At 27.6% G+C, this 19,745-nt stretch overlaps 5 protein-coding genes across 6 annotated transcripts; 2 read left to right on the top strand and 3 right to left on the bottom strand.

The window, feature by feature from the left end:
* Positions 1-37: 37 nt before the first annotated feature.
* On the bottom strand, positions 38-5,614 carry LOC129605736 (actin nucleation-promoting factor WASL). 2 transcript variants are annotated; one of them, XM_055515649.1, is made up of 8 exons: positions 5,294-5,614; positions 5,054-5,180; positions 2,573-2,800; positions 2,051-2,521; positions 1,836-1,991; positions 1,605-1,775; positions 1,350-1,517; positions 38-1,276 (listed from the first exon to the last, which is right to left on the bottom strand). In XM_055515649.1, the coding sequence occupies exons 2-8, from the start codon at positions 5,171-5,173 to the stop codon at positions 1,010-1,012; spliced, it is 1,581 nt and encodes a 526-aa protein (XP_055371624.1). In that variant the 5' UTR covers positions 5,174-5,180; positions 5,294-5,614; the 3' UTR covers positions 38-1,009. The 2 variants fall into 2 exon arrangements, with proteins under 2 accessions (XP_055371624.1, XP_055371621.1); XM_055515646.1 differs by having other exon boundaries at positions 5,054-5,614.
* Positions 5,615-7,012: 1,398 nt separating this feature from the next.
* On the top strand, positions 7,013-10,079 carry LOC129605731 (xaa-Pro aminopeptidase ApepP-like). Its single transcript, XM_055515640.1, is given in 7 exon segments — positions 7,013-7,029; positions 7,703-7,890; positions 7,945-8,306; positions 8,308-8,730; positions 8,781-8,962; positions 9,027-9,176; positions 9,407-10,079. Coding segments are annotated over 6 exon segments (1,842 nt in total). The 5' UTR covers positions 7,013-7,029; positions 7,703-7,766; the 3' UTR covers positions 10,008-10,079.
* A 112-nt stretch (positions 10,080-10,191) lies between these two features.
* LOC129605732 (DNA-binding protein Ets97D) lies at positions 10,192-12,252 on the bottom strand. Its single transcript, XM_055515641.1, has 8 exons — positions 12,063-12,252; positions 11,874-12,000; positions 11,741-11,810; positions 11,558-11,690; positions 11,172-11,482; positions 11,054-11,117; positions 10,497-10,995; positions 10,192-10,443 (listed from the first exon to the last, which is right to left on the bottom strand). The coding sequence occupies exons 1-8, from the start codon at positions 12,130-12,132 to the stop codon at positions 10,314-10,316; spliced, it is 1,404 nt and encodes a 467-aa protein (XP_055371616.1). The 5' UTR covers positions 12,133-12,252; the 3' UTR covers positions 10,192-10,313.
* Positions 12,253-13,053: 801 nt separating this feature from the next.
* LOC129605745 (putative uncharacterized protein DDB_G0282133) lies at positions 13,054-19,671 on the top strand. Its single transcript, XM_055515663.1, has 6 exons — positions 13,054-13,154; positions 13,215-13,284; positions 13,338-13,697; positions 17,143-18,010; positions 18,070-18,189; positions 18,293-19,671. Exons 1-6 carry the CDS (start codon positions 13,141-13,143, stop codon positions 19,579-19,581), a joined length of 2,721 nt encoding a protein of 906 aa, XP_055371638.1. The 5' UTR covers positions 13,054-13,140; the 3' UTR covers positions 19,582-19,671.
* LOC129605746 (ras-related GTP-binding protein C) lies at positions 14,171-15,838 on the bottom strand. The gene is made up of 4 exons (XM_055515664.1): positions 15,699-15,838; positions 15,177-15,644; positions 14,880-15,098; positions 14,171-14,820 (listed from the first exon to the last, which is right to left on the bottom strand). The coding sequence occupies exons 1-4, from the start codon at positions 15,699-15,701 to the stop codon at positions 14,359-14,361; spliced, it is 1,152 nt and encodes a 383-aa protein (XP_055371639.1). The 5' UTR covers positions 15,702-15,838; the 3' UTR covers positions 14,171-14,358.
* Positions 19,672-19,745: the final 74 nt, after the last annotated feature.

Here is a 19,745-nt window from a genome sequence, read left to right as displayed (position 1 = left end):
AATATCTTTTTTTTTATTACTTTACTTGTTAAACATAAAAAAAGATTTACAAATGCAGAAATAAAAATTTATGCATAATGTGTCAAAATAAGGACTAGAAAATCAGATATTTGCATGATATTGATAAATTTCTTATTCTTTATGAAAATATTTCAACAAAATTTTAAAACAAGTACAATATAAATAAAAAAAAAATTTTTTTTGATTTGCAATTTTCTGGTACATATACTTGGTGTATATTTTTTAAAATACCATTTTTTTGAGCTGCATTTATTAAAAAAAATACAACAAATTCAAAAAGGAGCTTAAATTTAATATTAAATCTTTAATTAATTCTAAGTTCAAACAACAGATTTCAGTTCGATAATTAGAACAGTGTATTGAAATTTACTAATTTGCTAACTAATTACAGTTTTAAATACTTTGGAAGCGGATATTCATTCTAATATATCTAAGCAAATCTGTAAGATATGCTTTATGTTATGTTTAAACTTTTATCTAATTTTGGCACATTAGTTTTATTATCTGAAAATGAAACGAATTTAAAATAATATAACTGTTATTACAAGATAAATAACAAAACCAAAACCTATAGGTAACGTTCTTTACATCTTGGTCCAATTGCATTTGCATATATTTAAATACTTATGCCATACTTTAGTAAATTGATCTTGCATAATACCGTTATTTTATATATAAATATTTAAATTTTGGACGTAAAAAGTACACGTATTATGTAATTTCACGTTCCACATATTTTGCATGTTATTTTATAATCTTAAGTATGATTTTCGGAATTAAATACATACATATTAATATATGTACATATAATTAATTTTGAAAATCTTGATTATTTGTTAAATTTCATTTTCAAATTTTCTAGAAAATATAAATTAAATTTTCTTTTTAATTTATTGAAAGTAGAGAGAAGACTAAATATGTAGATGGTTAAAGCAGATTTGTTACAATACATGAAACCAACATTTTTTTCTTTATTTTATTAATTTCTTTAATCTTCCCACTCATCTTCATTATCTGAATTGTCTGTATCTTCTTCTGAAGATTGAATAACACGACTGCGATCTAATAACGCTCGTCTTAAAGCGTCTGCTAAGGCATCTGTTCCTCCACCGCTATTATTGCTATCCCGATTGGCAACTGCAGGTAATTCACGGTCTTGAACTGGTCTCAAAACAGTTCCTTGTCTAATTTCTGATAACAAATCACTACGTGGATCTCCGCCACTTCCTGTACTTAATGTTGCAGGATCAACTTTCTATAAAAAAATATTTGGTTGTCATACAAATTGATATATATACATATATAAATATGTTCAGAAAAAAACCGACCCTTAAGGAAATTCCCTTTCTAATGCTATCCATAAGAGCACTTCTTGAGTCTTCTACTACTGGTAAACTTGATTTAGTCACAACCGATTCAATTACCGGCACTTGTGTTGGCATTGGAGGAGGTGGAGGAGGAGCAACTGAGGATGGTGGAGGTGGAGGAGGGGGTGGCTGTTGAAAATTAAATTTTTAAAATTGAAAATAATGCACCATAATCTTGTTAAAATATATTTGTAACAAATTTATATAAAAACTTACTGCCAAAGCAAGCGCTGGAGATGCAACTGGAGCTTGTACATTTATAGGAGGGGGCCTAGTTGGCGGTGCTCCTCTTGCAGGTTGAGGTGGCGCTGTCGGCACTGGCGGCGGTGGTTGCCGTGTTGGAACAGGAGGAGGAGGAGGAGGCGCAGTTCTTTGAGTAGATCCATTCTATCAAAAAACAAAAACATTAAAAAAACAAAATATTTTTTTGAAATAAGCAAAACTTACATATTCTCGTTTTTTTACTGGAGGAGGAGCTGGGGCTGGTGCTTTCGCTTTAGCAGGCTCAATTTTATTTTCATTGCTCTCAGTTTTGCAAGATTCAATTACTTTATGATTATGAACAAAATCCAAAATAAAATCACGCGTATCTTTATCATTTAACTAAAATGTTTAATTCATCAATGAAAAAATGAATTTCTAATAAACTATTATATACGTACCTCCTGTTGAGAAACCCCAGCCTTCATCAAAAAATTTTTAAGTAATTCTTCGTTTTCTGGGGCAAGTATATCCGGTCCCTTATTCGTGGGATCAAAACCTACATGAGAAACATGTACAAAATTAGTTGGTGTGCCTATATCACTTTTGCTGTATTTTTTAGGTTTTTTCTTGTCTCTATCTCTGAAATTATTAAGAATTTTTGTTGCTTTGGAAGTTGAACTTGTAGTTGTTGTTGTTGAACTAGGCGCATTGGAATTGTTACGAATTTTCCCTCGGCCATCGTCAACATTATCGAAAGTTTTATTTTTGAATTCATTCAGTCCAATATCTGATTGCGGCGTCAAAGGAGGTTTGGGTCTACTTCGGCGTTCCAAACGTTTTCTTGCACGATTGTCTATTATAATTTCAGCCATACGGTAAAATTGAAAACATTCTTCTTCAGAAGCGAAATTAAATGCCACATGACCATTCTATAAATATCAATTGAAAACACAGCAAGAAAGCTTTTACAAAAATGTTACCTGTCCTTCAAATGTAAGAAGATATGGTCTAGTTTTATGGATTTTAATAGCATCGTATAATTCATGTTCAAAGCAAAGCTCGTTTCTAATTAAACAGTAACCCCTCATGAAATATGACCTTTTGATGCTATCTTTAATTAAACATAATACGGCCGTATGTTTTTTACGCCATTGGGAATGTGCTGGACCTTCAGTTACATATATCTGAACTACAGATGTCGCCAAGGACTAAAATTAAATAAAAAAAATTCTGGAATATAAAATCAACTAATAATTTAAAATAAATTTATGCTTCTGCCAACACTAAATTGTTTTTCTATCGAAATTATTGCAACTAACAAGAACTAATTGCAGTAAGAGAAAAAAAATCGCGGTTAAAGGATTTATTAAAAGATTTCATTTAGCAATGATTTATAATTTTTTAATTGTAAAGAATTTACAAATGTCGAATCCTTTGAAAAAAAAATTCTAAAAATTATTTAATTTTAGTAATAGTTTCTTTGATAATAAATTCATTTTTAATTTATTATATCCAGGAAAATATGCGGTGTATGTTTACAAAACAGAAATTTTAACACAATTAATTTTTATTAGATTTTTATGAAAATGTGGATTCAGAAATACCAGCCACATTAAAAAAGACATACATATATGTAAATACACTATCATATTAAAAATTTAAAATATGAAAAATGTACATACATCAAAATAGCTTAGTACATCTAGTTCAAGAAAAAAAAATGAAAACTTAATTGAGACCTATTAAAAACAATTTCGTCATTTGAAAAATAGATACCACATGAAATATGATAATCCTAAACAAGGACATGATATAATTAATGACATACCCCTCTAAAATTTCAGAATGAATTCAATGAAATAATTTTAATTTTTGATTGAAACACCTAATGAAAAAATCGAATAAAAATATTTATGAATTCATATTCATATTAGTAAGGAAACAGTAACATTTTATAAAAAAAAAAATAATCCAGAAGATGAATCAGGTCTAATAATAAGTATTTTTTGAATTCAAATGAATGCTAAAGCCCTCATAACGATTTAATTTTAAAATTATGTTCCTATTACTTAATTATTTATTTTAAGTTTAATATAACAAACCCAATTTGCTATTAAAAAATTCCTTATTGGAATTTTTTTGAATTATGCTTTTTCCATTTAGCACCTAAATGGTAAAATTGCATTTAAAAAAGTTAAGTTTTTTTTACTATTACAAGTTTTAGTTTGTATTCATTTCACGTCTTCGATATTGCGTTGGTGTATGAAATAATTATTAATACATATTATTATGTATTAAGTTAAATTAAAAAAATTAATTTTAATTTTCATTTCGAAATAGTAAAGAAAGTTTTTGGAAAAAATGTTTAATTTACATAACCAATAAAACGTAAATTTGTGGAAGTTTCAGTTAATGAAAACAGCTTTTGGCTTTCTAGTTAAATAAGAGAGAGGTAACAAGAATTCATTACGATTCGAATGGCATATTTGTAATTTTTTTTTGCAATGTAATTTTCTCTTCATATAAAAATATTTAAAGATCAGAAAATGTAATGTATATTCACAGAAAATAAGTAGGGACCTACCTACATGTCTAATTATATTTTAATTAAGTAACAAGTAGAATGCTATATTAAATATTTGGATTCGAAAGGAACTGAAAAAATAATATTTTAATTTTTTCTTTTTGGGGACCTAATATTATTAGCTTTTAGCATAGGCAGATCACTTAACCTAGTCTCCTTACTAATTTTCTGTTTTAAAATATTAAGACGTGAACCTTAAGTTCAAAAGTTTTTACATTCTGCATTTGAATCTTATTTAAAAAATTAAAAGTATAAGCACCTACCTACATACATAGATATCTGTCTAAGAACATTACTACTTTTGTAAAATTAAAAAAAAAACTTGAAGGTAGACACAGATACATTAGGTAGGTACATTAACCTAGACAATTAAATAATATTCTCAATTATCTAAAATAATGTGATAAAGCCTTCTCAAAAAAAAAAAATATAATGACGCAAAATTATTATAAGTTATATTACCCCACCATGTATGTACGTTGCAAAAATATCAATTTAAAAATAAAATATGTAAGTTTTCAACACAAAAACAATTATAGTAAAATAATAAAAATAAGACTTCACAATGCACCATTCATTAAAGGTTTGTTTTCAAAAGTAAATTTCAAGGATATCACTGCAATGTGATTTATATATGTATGCAATAAGTCAAGGCCAGTTATTGCAGATATCCGAAAATAAAACTCGCATGTTTAAGGGTTTTCTTTTTATATCTACATATATATATACAATAGGTGTTTTTTTATCGATTTAAAACAAATATCAATGACAGAATTTCTAAATAAAATAGAAAACCATTACAAAAGGAATGCAAAAACAAATCTTTGAAAAAAATTATGTATAAATGCACATACGTACTATTTACATGAAATCTCACCTGGCATTTTGTTCCTAAAAGGCTAAAAACTTGTTCATTCTCATCTTTAGTTAAAAGTAAACTAGAATTATTCGACTTTTCCTTACTTTTTGTTGTCGGCTGCTTCATCTTTTCATTCATGAGGAAGCTATTATATGGAGTAATATTACTATGTAATATAACCAATTAAATCGCAATGAATAGGTACTTTGAACTATTTTAAAATATTTCGTACAGATATTTATCGTTTTTTTTTCTTACTTGATAAGATAATAATTTAACCACTTAAGCGAATTTTAATATAAAACATTTTTTTCGTCTGAGGTAACAAATAAAACTTTAGAGATAAAAAAAAATTTTTTGTAGTACAATATGTGGCCTTCTATTTTTTATACATAGCATGAATCACAAACTTAATTTTGTTTTTACGTTTACTTATTGGCAATTTTTAAATTTTTATTACATGGTCGTAGATATAAACAATATTGAAAAAGTGTGTAATTTTAATCAAACTTTGATAAAAAAAAAACAAATTTCACTTTTTTTTATTTTAATTTAAACCTTTACAACACAACAACTCCATTCACCATTGATTTAATTAAAGGAAATTAAATATCAAATGACAAAACTCGTTGACATTTAAAATTCTTACCAGCAACGATTCTGACAGCATTAACAAAATCAAAATAACAATTGGATAACCCAGCATTTACACGTACAAGTTACTTGCAAGAAAGTTGCAATACATACAAAAATTTTACTAACCCATTGAAATATTTCTACTTGCTTGTTTACTTGCAGTTCAACTTGCAAGAAAATTTTGCTGCCAGTAATTTGAGCAAGTAATTTGACATATTGAGAAATTCACAAAAAAAAATTTGTTGTTTTGATTTTTTTTTTTTTTTTAATTTAAAATTTTTGAATTTTGTTTTGAAAAAATTAAACTTAGCAAACTTATGGTTTCTAAAATTTATAAACAATTATATATATTGCTAGTTGTTTTCTTCTCAAAGACATTTACAAAAATTAACTTGCTAAACGCCTACGTCATAATAGCAAGTAATTTGACATTTCGAACAACTAATTGACAATTAATATTATACAAACTTGCATGCAAGTAACTTGTATGTGTAAATGCTGGGTAACTTGTCATAATTGTGAAAAATAATGAATGTGCATATTTATAAAGTTTAGTTTTTCACAACATAATAATACATTAAAGATACATTAAACTTTTTGCATTTTTTTACTTTTACTTGTATTGAATGCTATAATGGTTTATGTATGTAGATTGTAGATGAATGGTAAAAATTATTATAGTGTTTTTCAGAAAAAAAATATCGCTAATTTATTATGAAATTAAAAATAAGTCAACATAATTTTTTGAAAATTCAGAAGGCGATATACTTTCTTCGCTTTATAAGAAAAAAACATAATAGCTGAGTTAAATTTTAATGTTTGACAACAGCTGGATTTTCATCCTGTTGTTTCATAAAGCTATGTAGAATTACAATAGTCGGAGATTACAAAAGCAACACTCCTATATAAAAAATTTGCTACACTTTTATACAAATGTAGTAAAAGATTGAATGTCATTTATTAAATAATAAAAGACGAAAAAAATAGTTTAACGTCTTAAGAGAAGTAACATTTTTTGTGAACATCCTCACGTTGTTGAAAACATTGGGTTTTACGTACAAAATCGACCCTCTTTTCGTTCTCTCTTTCATTGATATCATTAGTTGTGTTAAAACGAGCGCTTTATCATCAATGCTTGATCAACGTTTCATTTCGCTTGTTTACAAACTCTGTCGCCAAAGAAATGAGAAGTATGTCAAACCATTGGTGCAAAAATTGTCGTGTAAACACAGCTAATAATGCAAGTCGGCATGTCATAACAATCCATAACTCAATTGTAGTGTTAAAAAGAACGTTTACATGTGGCAGTAAAATGTTTGTCATTTCAAACTCATTAAATTATGAATAAATCAATACCGGTAGGAAAACTTCATTTTCGTAAAACCTTCAATTTCAAAAATTTTTCGTTTTTTTTTATTTCCAAATTTTTGAATGCAGTATTAAGTGTTCGTCTTCCTATAAAAATTCTAACCTCGTTATCAAAATACCCTTGACTTCATAAAAAGTAATATTAATGAATTAACAACAAAATAGCATAAGTTAATTTGAGACTTTTTTTTTCTAATAAATTTCATTTCAAGTAAAATTTTTCAATTTATTTTAAAATTGACATATTTTACATATTATTTATTATATATAATTTCGCTTTAATTGACGTATTTTTATAATCGAGTACTGGTGCCTTATTTATTAATTTTATAATCATTAATTTAAAAGCTTATCAATTACGAGTAATATGTGTACATTGCCATTTATTAAATTGTAAAGTTAACCTAGAGAAAATAATAAAGAAATTTAAACTCCCTCTATTATTATTTTCACATTAATTGGTGCTGTCAAACACTAGAAAAAGAATTTCATTTATGATTTGCTGTTTGTAGAAACGACTACGCTTATATTGCTTTCAATGACTCTAATATAGACAAGCTTTTAATAAAACTTCAGTACACAACTTATAATAGTAATAATATATCATATGGCAATCTAATCTAAAGAAGATTAACTCAATTATCTTAAATATATCTCAAACAGGTGGCATTTGCATACATATATAAATCAACCATAGCTTTAATATTTCAATAGTACTGGTTTATTAATGCAGAGAATAGCAAGTATGATAGAAACAACGCAACTGTTAGCAGACTTAAGAAAAGTCTTCCAGAAAACAGAAAAAAATATTGTGGCGTATATCATACCATCAGATGACGCACATAATTCTGGTAAATCCAGTGCAATGAATTTTAAAAATTTAATATTAATTAATGATGTTTAAGAATATATTTGCCCGCACGATGAGCGAAGAGCGTTTATAAGTGGTTTTAACGGTTCAGCTGGAACCGCCGTTGTTACAAATGATAAAGCATTGTTGTGGACGGACGGGAGATATTATCAGCAAGCTGAAAAACAGTTAGATTCTAATTGGACACTTATGAAAGATGGGTTGCCAACTACTCCTAGAATTGGTGCATGGTTAGCAAAAAATTTGCAAAAGGGAAGTAAAATTGGATTTGACCCTAAATTGATCTCCTATAGAGCTTGGCAACCAATCAAAACTGATTTGGAAGCAAATGAATGTGAACTTATCGGAATTGAAGAAAATCTTATTGACATAATTTGGCATAATCAACCATGTCGCCCAAAAAAAACCGATTATTACTTTAGATCTATCATTCACAGGTCTCACAATAAAGGAAAAATGGAACCAAGTTCGCAAAGATATGGATGATAAAAATGTAGAATGCTTAGTAGTCAGTGCTTTAGATGAGGTGGCATGGTTTTTGAACATGCGAGGTGATGACATTGGTTATAATCCTGTTTTCTTTGCATATTTGGTTATTACACATAACGAAATTATGCTTTACGTTGATTCTTCAAAACTTCCAAACGATTTTGAAGATCATCAACAAAAAAATCAAGTAAAAATTAATATTCTTGAATACGAGTATATTAAAAATACTATACAGAGTATTGAATCTTCAACTGAAAGGAAAATATGGATATCTCCAACATCCAGTTACTTTTTGAATACTTTAGTTCCAAGAAAAAAATTGCATCAAGAAGTAAGTTGCTTAGTTTATTCCTAGTTCATAAAAGAAAAATTTTTTTATAGATAACATCTATATGTCTGATGAAAGCTATTAAAAATCCTATAGAATGTGAAGGATTCATTCAAAGCCATATTAGAGATGGTATTGCTTTATGTCAATATTTCGCTTGGTTGGAAGAAGCTTTAAAAAATAATGAATACGTCGATGAAATATCTGGGGCAGCTAAATTAGAGGAATTTAGATCGTAAATACAAAATACCCCAAGCTTTCTCTTATACTTTATATTATTTTTCTTAATTAAATTGTAGAACGAAAGATCATTTTAAAGGCATTAGTTTTTCTACAATAAGCTCCTCGGGACCAAACGGATCTATTATTCATTACCGTCCTACACCTGAATCAAATCGACAAATAATCAGTGAAGAAATTTATTTATGTGATTCAGGCGCCCAATACTTGTAAGTGGTTCAAAACATACTACGTATGTTATATAACTTAGCATAACTATAAGTACAACTGCTACATATGTACATATATTAAATCGCAAATGTATAATGTACATAGCCACTTTCGCAGCCATATGTATTTTAATATATGGACATACATATTAATCAAAATAATCTTTAAAAATTTTATAGATAAGATTTTTTTTATTTTTAAAGTATAATATAAAATTATTAATCTTCAGGGATGGGACGACTGATGTCACTAGAACAATGCATTTTGGGGAACCAACTGATTTCCAAAAAGAAGCTTATACTCGCGTTTTAAAGGGTCAATTAAATTTTGCAGCAACAATTTTCCCGAAAAAGGTTAAAGGTCAAGTATTAGACACTTTAGCTCGCAAAGCTCTTTGGGATATAGGTTTAGATTATGGCCATGGCACAGGTCACGGAGTGGGACACTTTCTAAATGTGCACGAAGGACCCATGGGTTGTGGAATACGTTTAATGCCGGATGATCCTGGTTTACAGGAAAATATGTTCATTTCAAACGAACCAGGATATTATAAGGACGGAGAGTTTGGATTAAGGATTGAAGATATAGTACAAATTGTTGAAGTGAAACCAAAATTTGACTTTTCAGGACGTGGCGCACTCGGTTTTAAAACTATCACAATGTGTCCAAAGCAAACAAAAATGGTTAAAAAAGAATTACTAACAGAAAACGAAATAAAGCAATTAAATGATTACCATAAAGAAGTGTGGGACACTTTATCCCCTATTTTGGAGTCAAATAATGATACGTTGACCTTATCCTGGCTTAAGAAAGAAACTATAGCTATATAAGCAATAATTATTACAAATGTCACAAATTAATAACAAAAAATATAGTTGCAAAAATTTTTTAATTGTTCTTAATTATTGTTTTTTTATATTATTATGTATGGGTCTACATATACATACTTACATGATAATTAACTATGCATATGTTGAATTCGCCTAAGAAAAAAATCTTATATTTTTTAAATATTTTAAATTTTAAAATAGTTTATTTTACATAACTATTTTAAATCAAAAATTAAAATTTATTTTTACACTAAATTGCTTAAAATGAAACTGATATTATGTACATGTATACATATATTATTAAATTTACAAAATAAAATTATAATCAAAAGATTTGGAGGGAGATTTATGAGCAGCATTTCCTACTAAATGTGACAGCTCTTCTGCATTATATCCAATTAAAAATTTTAGATCGCAAACAAATTTGTAAACAAATCTAAAAATAATTAATGTTTGGTTAAACTTCTATATTAAAATAATTATAATGACCTTTTCCCGTGAACTTTCGAAATCATATCTCCATCGTAATAATAACGCAATGCTCTAGATAATTTCTCGTAATTCATTGCTGGTTTGTTTTTTCTTTCTCCCCATAATTGAGCAACTTTCTCTGGATCTATCAGTTTGAACTCGCCGTCCGTCCCTAACCATTGTATAATAGAAACATGTTCTTTGTCAGTCAGAATATCTAATAAGAATTGCCATAGTTGGATTTGCCCATTGTTGCCCGATCGATTCGAATAAGGTTCTAGAGCTAAAGTTTGATCATCTAGAGTTTTAACTAACGTTACAGGCTTTTTTAATATTTTATGAGTTTTTCTCATAATCGATTGATCTCCAGTACTTTCCGTTAAATCTTTTTTTTGATTCTGGGATGGATTAGCAAGTGGACCTTTTTGAATAACAGCAACAAATTTGCATTGCCTTAAAAGTTCTAAATGTGTCCAAAAAACATTCCCCGGATCTCGTGGCGCAATTTTATTAAATTCTTAAAAACACAAATAAAACATAAGGTAACTTAAAAATTAGATTAATTTTTTTTTTACTTTCTAATGTTAGTGCACACAACTCTTTTCCATCCATATCCCAATCAGATAAATTAATTTCTGTCTAAAAAATAAGAAATATTTAATATGTTGTAATTGTAGTTTTTCGAAATATTACCAAGTTAAATTGCTGTATTGCCCAATACAACCAATGCTGTACTTGGCGAGGTGTCCATTCATTGGGATCTTCTGGTATTTTCAAACGATTTTGCTCTTTTTTGTACTTAGTATCTAAAATCCAATTAACTACAGGCCCCTCTTTTTTCGCCTTTTTATTTGGTGGCTGTACATCTAGTTTTCCATCTTCCTTTATGTTCTTAACAGTTTTATTCATTTCCGTTTTAACACATTCTTTCTCACATGATTTTAGCTCTTCATTTTTTTCTTCAAAAGTTTTTCTTTGAATTTCAGAGCACGAATCTATTTCAGCTACAAGATTAGAACGTGATTAATTACAAAATTAACGTGAAAACACCGAAAACCTTAAAGAAATCTATAATATACCAAGTGCATCTTCAGTAGGTTTTAGAACATCCACAATATTTATTCTTTGATTAATAGTTTGTATTTGAACGTTGACTTGGACTAAACCTTCACCTTTCACACATTGATCAACCAAATTTTTATGTGGCTCCAGCTATAAAGAAAATGTTGACTTTTGAACACAATTTTTAACTAAAGGTTTACCATTTGCGCATCCTGTAACCAAAATGAGTAGTTTTTTAACTCCATTCCTACTTTTCTTTCTAAAATAACTCTGTAAAGTGTTAAAATTTAATAAAACGAAAAATTCTCCTAAAGACCTGATCGCTGTTATTACCGTAAGCTACTCAGAGGCTCTCTAATATCCATATGCAATACAATGATATCATCTGGTTCACTGTCTTCCTCCGTATCACCAAAAATATTTTCATCATGTGGAAATATTTCATTGTGAGCCATTATTCCTAGCAGCAAGAGATTATATTTTTGCTAAATGTTTTTTTTTTGTGTTTTGTGTATTACTAACCTAATTCTGGTTCGTTCTCAAAACGGGACATTATATCCTCAGACAAGTCATTTAAAGTGTTATTTTCCATTACTCATAGAAGATAGGCGAAAAATTGAAACTTTTAATTGTGAATACATGAAATTTTTATATTCAAATTATATAAAATGAGTATTTAATAATAATTTTTCCTATTTTTTGTTTTCACGAATCGCAGAATGACGTTTCTGATTCTGACGTTTTTAATGACGGCCAAGTCAAATTCATGTACCCAATTTCAACTATTTTTAGTTGTAAGACAAAGTGTTATAAACAGAATTTTCTGGTGTTTTTCTAGTATTGTGGGAAAAGTTCGATAAACGCCAAAAATAATTATTAAATTTGTGTATTCTTCATATTATTGAAAGTATTCTTCATATTCTTCATTTTTGAAATATGTACTTAGATAAATCGTTCTTTATGTCTTATTAATTCCTAAATTTTATTTTATAATGTATATTACATATTTTATTTAAATTATACATTATACTTCTTTGTAATTTTCAAAAAATGTGACATTGCAACATTAACATAATAAGTTTGCTTCTGTCTTAAAATAAGTAAGTCATCATAATATAATGCTTTATAATAATGTGACAAATAGAAATTTAACAGCACAAAATTTAGAAAAATATGTCACGGATCAATTCTTTCTCAATCTATTCAAAGATATTTTTTAGGAGAATATAATATTAAATGAAAAAATTATTGGTTCAAAACTAACAAAAAGAATATGTCAAACAATTAATCGCGGCTGAAACAAATTAATTTTTAATATTTATTTTTTTACTTATTGACGTTTCATTTGATTCACAATTCGGGGTTAAAAAAATTATGAATCAAAATAATTTCGCATGTTTTATTTTTAATTTTTTTTAAACTATCAAAAATGCTAAAGCATAAATTTTGCAGGAGAACTTTGACTTGGATGATCGTGTAAACTCGCATAATAGAATCGTTCCGTTGAATAAGATTTAAACTTTAAAATAGTGCTGTCAAAATCTGTCTATAGTTTATTCGTACGTTTTGTTTAAGAAATAAATGTTTTTTTTTAAATATTATGTCTACAAAGTGGTAATTATTAATAAAGTATGTTATCGAATAAAATAAATCTTAACCAACAAAATATTTTAGCTATGACGATATTCTTCCAGACGATGGTAGAATTTTTGACCGTGTTAAGCTATGGAGTGAGTTTTGTGAGGTAAAATTGAATAGCTTGTTTGTAAATTTTACTTATTTTAAATAATTTTGCAGAAATATAAAACAGATCCTCTAGAATGTGAGATAAATTTTAAAGATCTGGTTGACGCTATTTCTGAAGAGGATTCAGTTGAATCTTCTAGTAATTCTGAAGAATTTGAAGATAATTCTATACCTGACGAAAAGCAAGATCCTGAATTTGATATTCAAAAAGTGTTAAATAGTACTTTACAAATAATGCACACGCGAGAGGATAATTGGCGGAGAAATGGCATCAGCCAGGCCATGAATTCTTTTGACATAAGCACTTCTGAGAAAGTTCAAAATTGGTTAAAAGAAAATAACAAGTACAAAAATTGCAATGATTTTCCAAAATCTAAAGAACCTGTTGATAAAAAAATTCTGATGGAAGAGGTAAGTTTTAATTTTAAAAGAATAGAGTTGCATTTATGTAGAATGATAAAATACTTTTGAAATTAAGGAAAACATATCAAAATATTTTTGGAAATCTTATATCTTTCCCAAAACATATGAAGTTGTTTAAAATACGTGAATTGGGTCATTAAACATGCCATACATAATCTAAGTATGTATGATTGTATTTTGCTAAGTTCAAATAACTACAATAAATTTATATTTTCTCCATCGAACCTGCTCATTTAATATTATTTCCTTTGTATTACATTTTCTACTTTTTCAGTAAGAAAATTCCAGTGTAAAACTTTTATTTGATTTCAACATTAATATCTGTTAAACGTTAAGCAATACTATGAAATTTTGTTTTGGAAATTCTTAAAAACATTCTAAAAATTCTAATTTCAACCAACTTAATTATTATTAAGACAAATCTATTATTTATTGGTTACAAACTTCATTTATTAAAAAAATATATCAAAATATTTATTTTGCAATATTTAAAAAAGGAAATTTCATTTAGATTTATCAAATGAAAATTACATACATACATAAGTATGTATGGAATTTATGTTTACATACATGCATACATAAGTATGTATGTAGTTTATAAGTATAAAGATTTTTTATTATTAATGATGATTACATATAAATTGTACAGTTAAGCATTGATTGAATTGTTCGCTGAATCAATTGAATCCCCGTTTGTTAATCGTTGATTTTCATATTCTAAGCAATCTTCATCATTTTCATTTAAGGTCTCTAATTTTTGACTTTTCAACCTAAGTTCAAAGACTTCACTAATAGCTTGTCGAAAACATAGAAAATTATAATCAATTACACCTTGTCTATTAAAATTATCTTCTCGTAGTATACATACAAGAGCTAGAAACTTATTTACTTCTCGTAAGTAAAGAATTGTACTGTTATTTAGCTTAATTAGACTAGAACTTTGATTATCAAAAGCATTTTCTTCTGAACTATAAATACTTGACAAATCAATAACAACGTCAATCATATCACAACAGAGCTCATAACTTTGCATATCGACTGGTGAGCAATCAGTAGCAATGTATATTTTAGAAACAACGTCAAATAGAAAAGCCTTTTCGATTCCTGAATTCTGTAATTGAGTAATTAATTATAGTTTGTTTGTAAAAACAAGAATTCGAAGAAACTTACAGAAATAAAAATATTTAAAAGATTTTCTAATGTCGGAAGCTGTGGTATTAGTTTCTGAACTACCTTAGAGAACGCTTCAAAAATTGAATGATCATATATGGAAGTTAAATGAAAACTTAAATGAATTTGATTCAGACCTGCATCTACTAAATCATCAGTTGCTCTTTGATGTATATCGCGTTGAGATTCCATTTTAGAATCATCGCTTATGCCATCAACCTAAAATTTAATTTTTATCCATAATTAATGGTTCCTGTAATAATAAAATTTTCTTTTGAATCACTTGACTTATATTACCTTATGAATGAATACTTCAAACTTAATTCGAGGATTAACCTTATATGCTTTTATGACTGTATTTTTAAATTTTGTCAATGCCTCATTATAATCATCTTTTGCATCAATTACAAATACTAAAGCCCCACAACCACCAAATATCATATCCGAATCAAAAGTTGGATCAATGAAATCTATTTGACCCGGGAAATCCCATATTTGAAATTGAACAAAACTGCTATTGTTTATATCATCTTTAACAATTTTGCTTGTCGATTCCAAAAATAAAGTTTCATTTGGTGACATTTTGTGGAATACAACTTTTTGAATAGAACTTTTTCCTGAACGTCGTAAACCCATTAAAAGTATTCTTGGTTTTGATTCTCCTCCACCTTGACTGTCACTGTCATGTTCAAAAGCACCATACCCAAAATCTTTTGGGAATGAATCTACATGATACCCAATTTGCTCTTCTTCATCTTGATAACTCTGTAAAACTTACAGTCACAGTATTTTTCTTAAACTTGCATATGTTAATACTACCATTGTTATATCAGAATTCCTTCTTTAAAATTTATTGAAAGTATAACGTTCTTACAAAGTTATATTTGTACCTTTTTTTAATATTTTTAAATCTTATCTGAAATTGAAAAACTTTTTTTTTTCGTTCTTTAGAATTTAGATAACTTGAAATGTCATATGTCTATTTTGGCATTGATAAGAGTTACCAGTCTTCCTATATGAAAAGTGTGATGTGCTTCGACAATATGAAATGTGCTTTTTCAGGAGAAAAAAATTAAAAAATAACTTCGTTAAATTTTGATTCCATAAAAGCTCGCTAGGAGAAAATAATAGGTTCGTTCATTAGGCTTAAAATTAAATAAGCGTATTAAATTTTAATTCAGTTGACAAAAGAAAGTAAGCCTTGTCTTGTAAACTTTTTTTTTTCTAAAAACCGTTCATTAATCTTTCTGGCAAGTGTTATTAATTTTAACATATTCCTTGACGTTATCAAAAAATAATTCAGTTATTTTTTAGTTTCATTATTTATTAAAATTTAATTGCTTCCTCTCCTTTCTTACATTTAGAAAATTACATAAAAAAACTACTTGTCTAATACGAGTACTATTTTGTCTGCCATTAAAATTTCACACAACACTTTCTCCATGTCTTTTGCACATCTGTCAAATTTATATGTTTGTGAGTAATGTTAGTGATATGGATCTACTATACTTAGTCCTAACAGATGTGGCAAAACAACACTAACAGAGTTCATTCATTGAGTACTCATTTAATTTAGAAACATAACATTCAACATTACAAAGCTCACGACCTTTTTCTAACATAAAGCCATCATTTTCATACAAAAAAATTATCAAAAGTTGTTTTGCCTTGATCACTTTCCCATTCTCTCATCTTTTGTTCTTTCTTCTCATTAAAATTACAAAACGGAATTGTTGTTGCAATTGGTTCTAATTTATTATTTATAAGCGGAGTTGACTCTGAAAAACATACCATTTGAATAAAACAGAGTTAAAGAAAAAAATTGCAAATAAAAAACTCAAAAATGTTTGACGTAAAATCTTATTTTTGGTATATTATTAGAGCAGAAAAAGTATATACTTATTTGAATAAGATGAGGTAAGGTATTAATTATGCGCCTTAGAATGTTAAGTAAACACCAGATAGATTCATAGATAGGTAGTTTGGATCAAGTATAGTAGATCCGTTTGAAGATGAGCTGTTTTATTTTGAAGCGAAAAGTGGAAAACTTCGAATATAAAATTCGAGGAATAACATTGTTTCTGTTTTCTTAACATATAACTCTAACGCTTTTATTTGAATTTCTCGAATATTATCTACGAAAGAGCTTAGCTTTAATTGGACATTATTTTTTATTTTAAATATTTAGCTGCATACATGAATTATTGTGCAAATATACATTCTTAAATGAATATAATATGACATTTACATAAAAACATTTTAGGAATTAAACCGGAATCAATGTTCCGACGACGAATCTTTGCAATCAGTCAACACAGCCAAGTATATATTATCTAATAGAAAGAAAATTCGTTCAATCCATTGCAGTTCAACCACAATAAAACAATTTTGTTTTAATAGACAACAGAGTGTTTCAAATGAATTCTATAATAAAAGAGCAAAGGACACTTTTCAACGCTTTAAATCTTTAAAACTAAATAGCAATATTAAAGAAAATAATTTGAATGTAATAAACGAAGAAACACCTCTTAAGTATAGACAAAAAGTTAAACTTAAAAAAAGAACCCTGCACTACAGTTATTTTGAAAGTTCAAACGATAGTACCGATCAGTCTATCTCAAGTATTATACACGGCAAAAAGTCGTGTTATAAAAGACCTTCGTACAAAAGTTATAAAAAATTTAATAAAGACTTTGAAGTAGGACAAAAACACCTTAGTACCAATAAAAATAAAAGTTCAAATAATAAAATAAGAAACCAGACCACTTCATTTCAATCAGAAATTGATTTTGATATTAATAGTATTATTAATTCTACCGAAATAATAAAGAATAAAAACAACAAGTTTTATCAAGAAACAGAGGAGCTCCGATCGAGAAATTTTTACACAAATGATAACAGTAACATTCCATGTAGCACTTGTAGAAATAAAACAGAAAATAAAACTCAGTATGCTGAAAGAGTAAATCCAGGAAATATATACAACAAGAGGAATAAGAGCGATAAAATTTCCAAAAATTTAAAACGGAGAAGTAACAATCAACATAGAAGCTTTAAGGACTCAAACGAAAGTTTTGGTGACAATAGAAGCTGTACGCTTAATAGTAGCAATATTTCAAGTTTTGATTCAGGTTTTATTTGTTACTTTTTATTTCTTAAATTTTTAAAATTATATTAAATATTTTCACAGATAAATCCCAAAGTAGAATAGAATCTTTCATTTCTAAAAGACGTAAAACATATTTTCAAAAGCAAAGATCAGAACAAGTTACTATCTTTGACAGAAGTGTGGCAACTGAGGTAAAAGATTGTAAGTAGCGTTTAAGTTATATAAAACTTACAGAAGCTCATTAGATGTTGTTTTTCCTTCTATTAAATTATAAAAAATTCTTAAGTTTATTTGTTAATTTCAGACGCACAAATAGTAAGAACCAAAAAAGAAACTGCTTCGAGAAAAAAGGACAAAAATAAAAAGCAGGGCGAAGAAATTATACATAATGGTAATAATCAAGCAGGAAATCGTGAAGTAAATGATGAAGTTTTTGGTAAAAATACGAAAACTTTAAAAGAATATCGAACAAAAAAATCACGTCGACTGATACTAATATCGAGTACCGAAAGTAGCGAAAACAGTTTTTCTCATTCTAGGAAAAACTCAATTATAAATTTACGAAAATGTGCTGGCTCAATGGAAAACAATAGAAGTGGACCTTTAAAAACTCTGAAAAATGAAAACACACTATACAGCAGTGAGTCATCATCTACAAATATGACTTCAGTCTTTTCGAATCCAAAAAACAATGAAAATGTGAGAAAAGTTAAAAAACTAAAATGGAAAATTCATGATCCAAAAGAAATATCAGAGACATCAAATTTTGAAAATCTTTCAAAATTTTCCGAGCCGAGAGTACTTCCATCACTACAAACTTTACAAAAACATAAAAGTAATATATTAGAAAAAGAAAAGCTACTAAATCTTGAAAATTCGAACCAAGCAGCAGTTCACAAGGTACAAGAAACCAATAAATTGATTAATTGCTCTAAAGAAACAAAAGGGTCAAAAGAGCTAAAACAAGATAAAGCAGATATTGAAAGCTATTCAGAAAATTCTAGAGTTATAGAAGAAGCTAAGCAAAAACCCAAAAATGCTAGCTTCCATGGGAAAGCTTTAAAAAATGAATTGGATGTGATTGTATGTAACAAAAATGAAGGGAGTAAAACTGCATTTTCAAAAATAACTCTACTAGCTGAGAAAAATGTAAATAATTCAATTCAAACTCCAAAGAACTTGAGAAAAAATTCAATAAATCGGTTAAATAAATGTAGCGATTCAATAAATAGTTACTCAAACAGGACCCCTACATTAGGGAAACTATCTTCAGACACGGTTACAGAACAGCATATTGTGCTGTATGACCCAAAAGATGACACAATAAAGCAGTTTGATACTGGAAAGATTGTTATAGATGAGTCTTTATTAAAACAGAAACTAGGTGTAGAATTAATGAAAAAATTTTTAAAAGATAAAAAGACTTACAAACGAATATGTGACTCGGATTCCAGAGTCATATTTGTTTTGCCAAATGAAAAGAAAGGAAGTAGTAGTTCTGATTCCGAAGAAGACGATTTGGACAAAATTTTCCAAGAAAATGGTGATCAACATGGCAAAATAGTAGAACTCTTTAAATATAAAAAGGCTTAATTTTCAAATTTAAAAATAACTTTTTTATTATCTAAGTTTTATAATCAAATAACAAAATATAAATAAAATTATTTTTGTGAAAATATTTTGCATTAATAGTATTGTTTCACACTTATTTATAATTATAGCAATAACGTACATTATTAAAATATATTTTATACATA

This window comes from Condylostylus longicornis, unplaced genomic scaffold (assembly GCF_029603195.1).
Source record: "Condylostylus longicornis isolate FDR11 unplaced genomic scaffold, ASM2960319v2 ptg000014l, whole genome shotgun sequence".
NCBI classification, from domain to species: domain Eukaryota; kingdom Metazoa; phylum Arthropoda; class Insecta; order Diptera; family Dolichopodidae; genus Condylostylus; species Condylostylus longicornis.
This window is presented reverse-complemented; position numbering and strand designations above follow the sequence as displayed.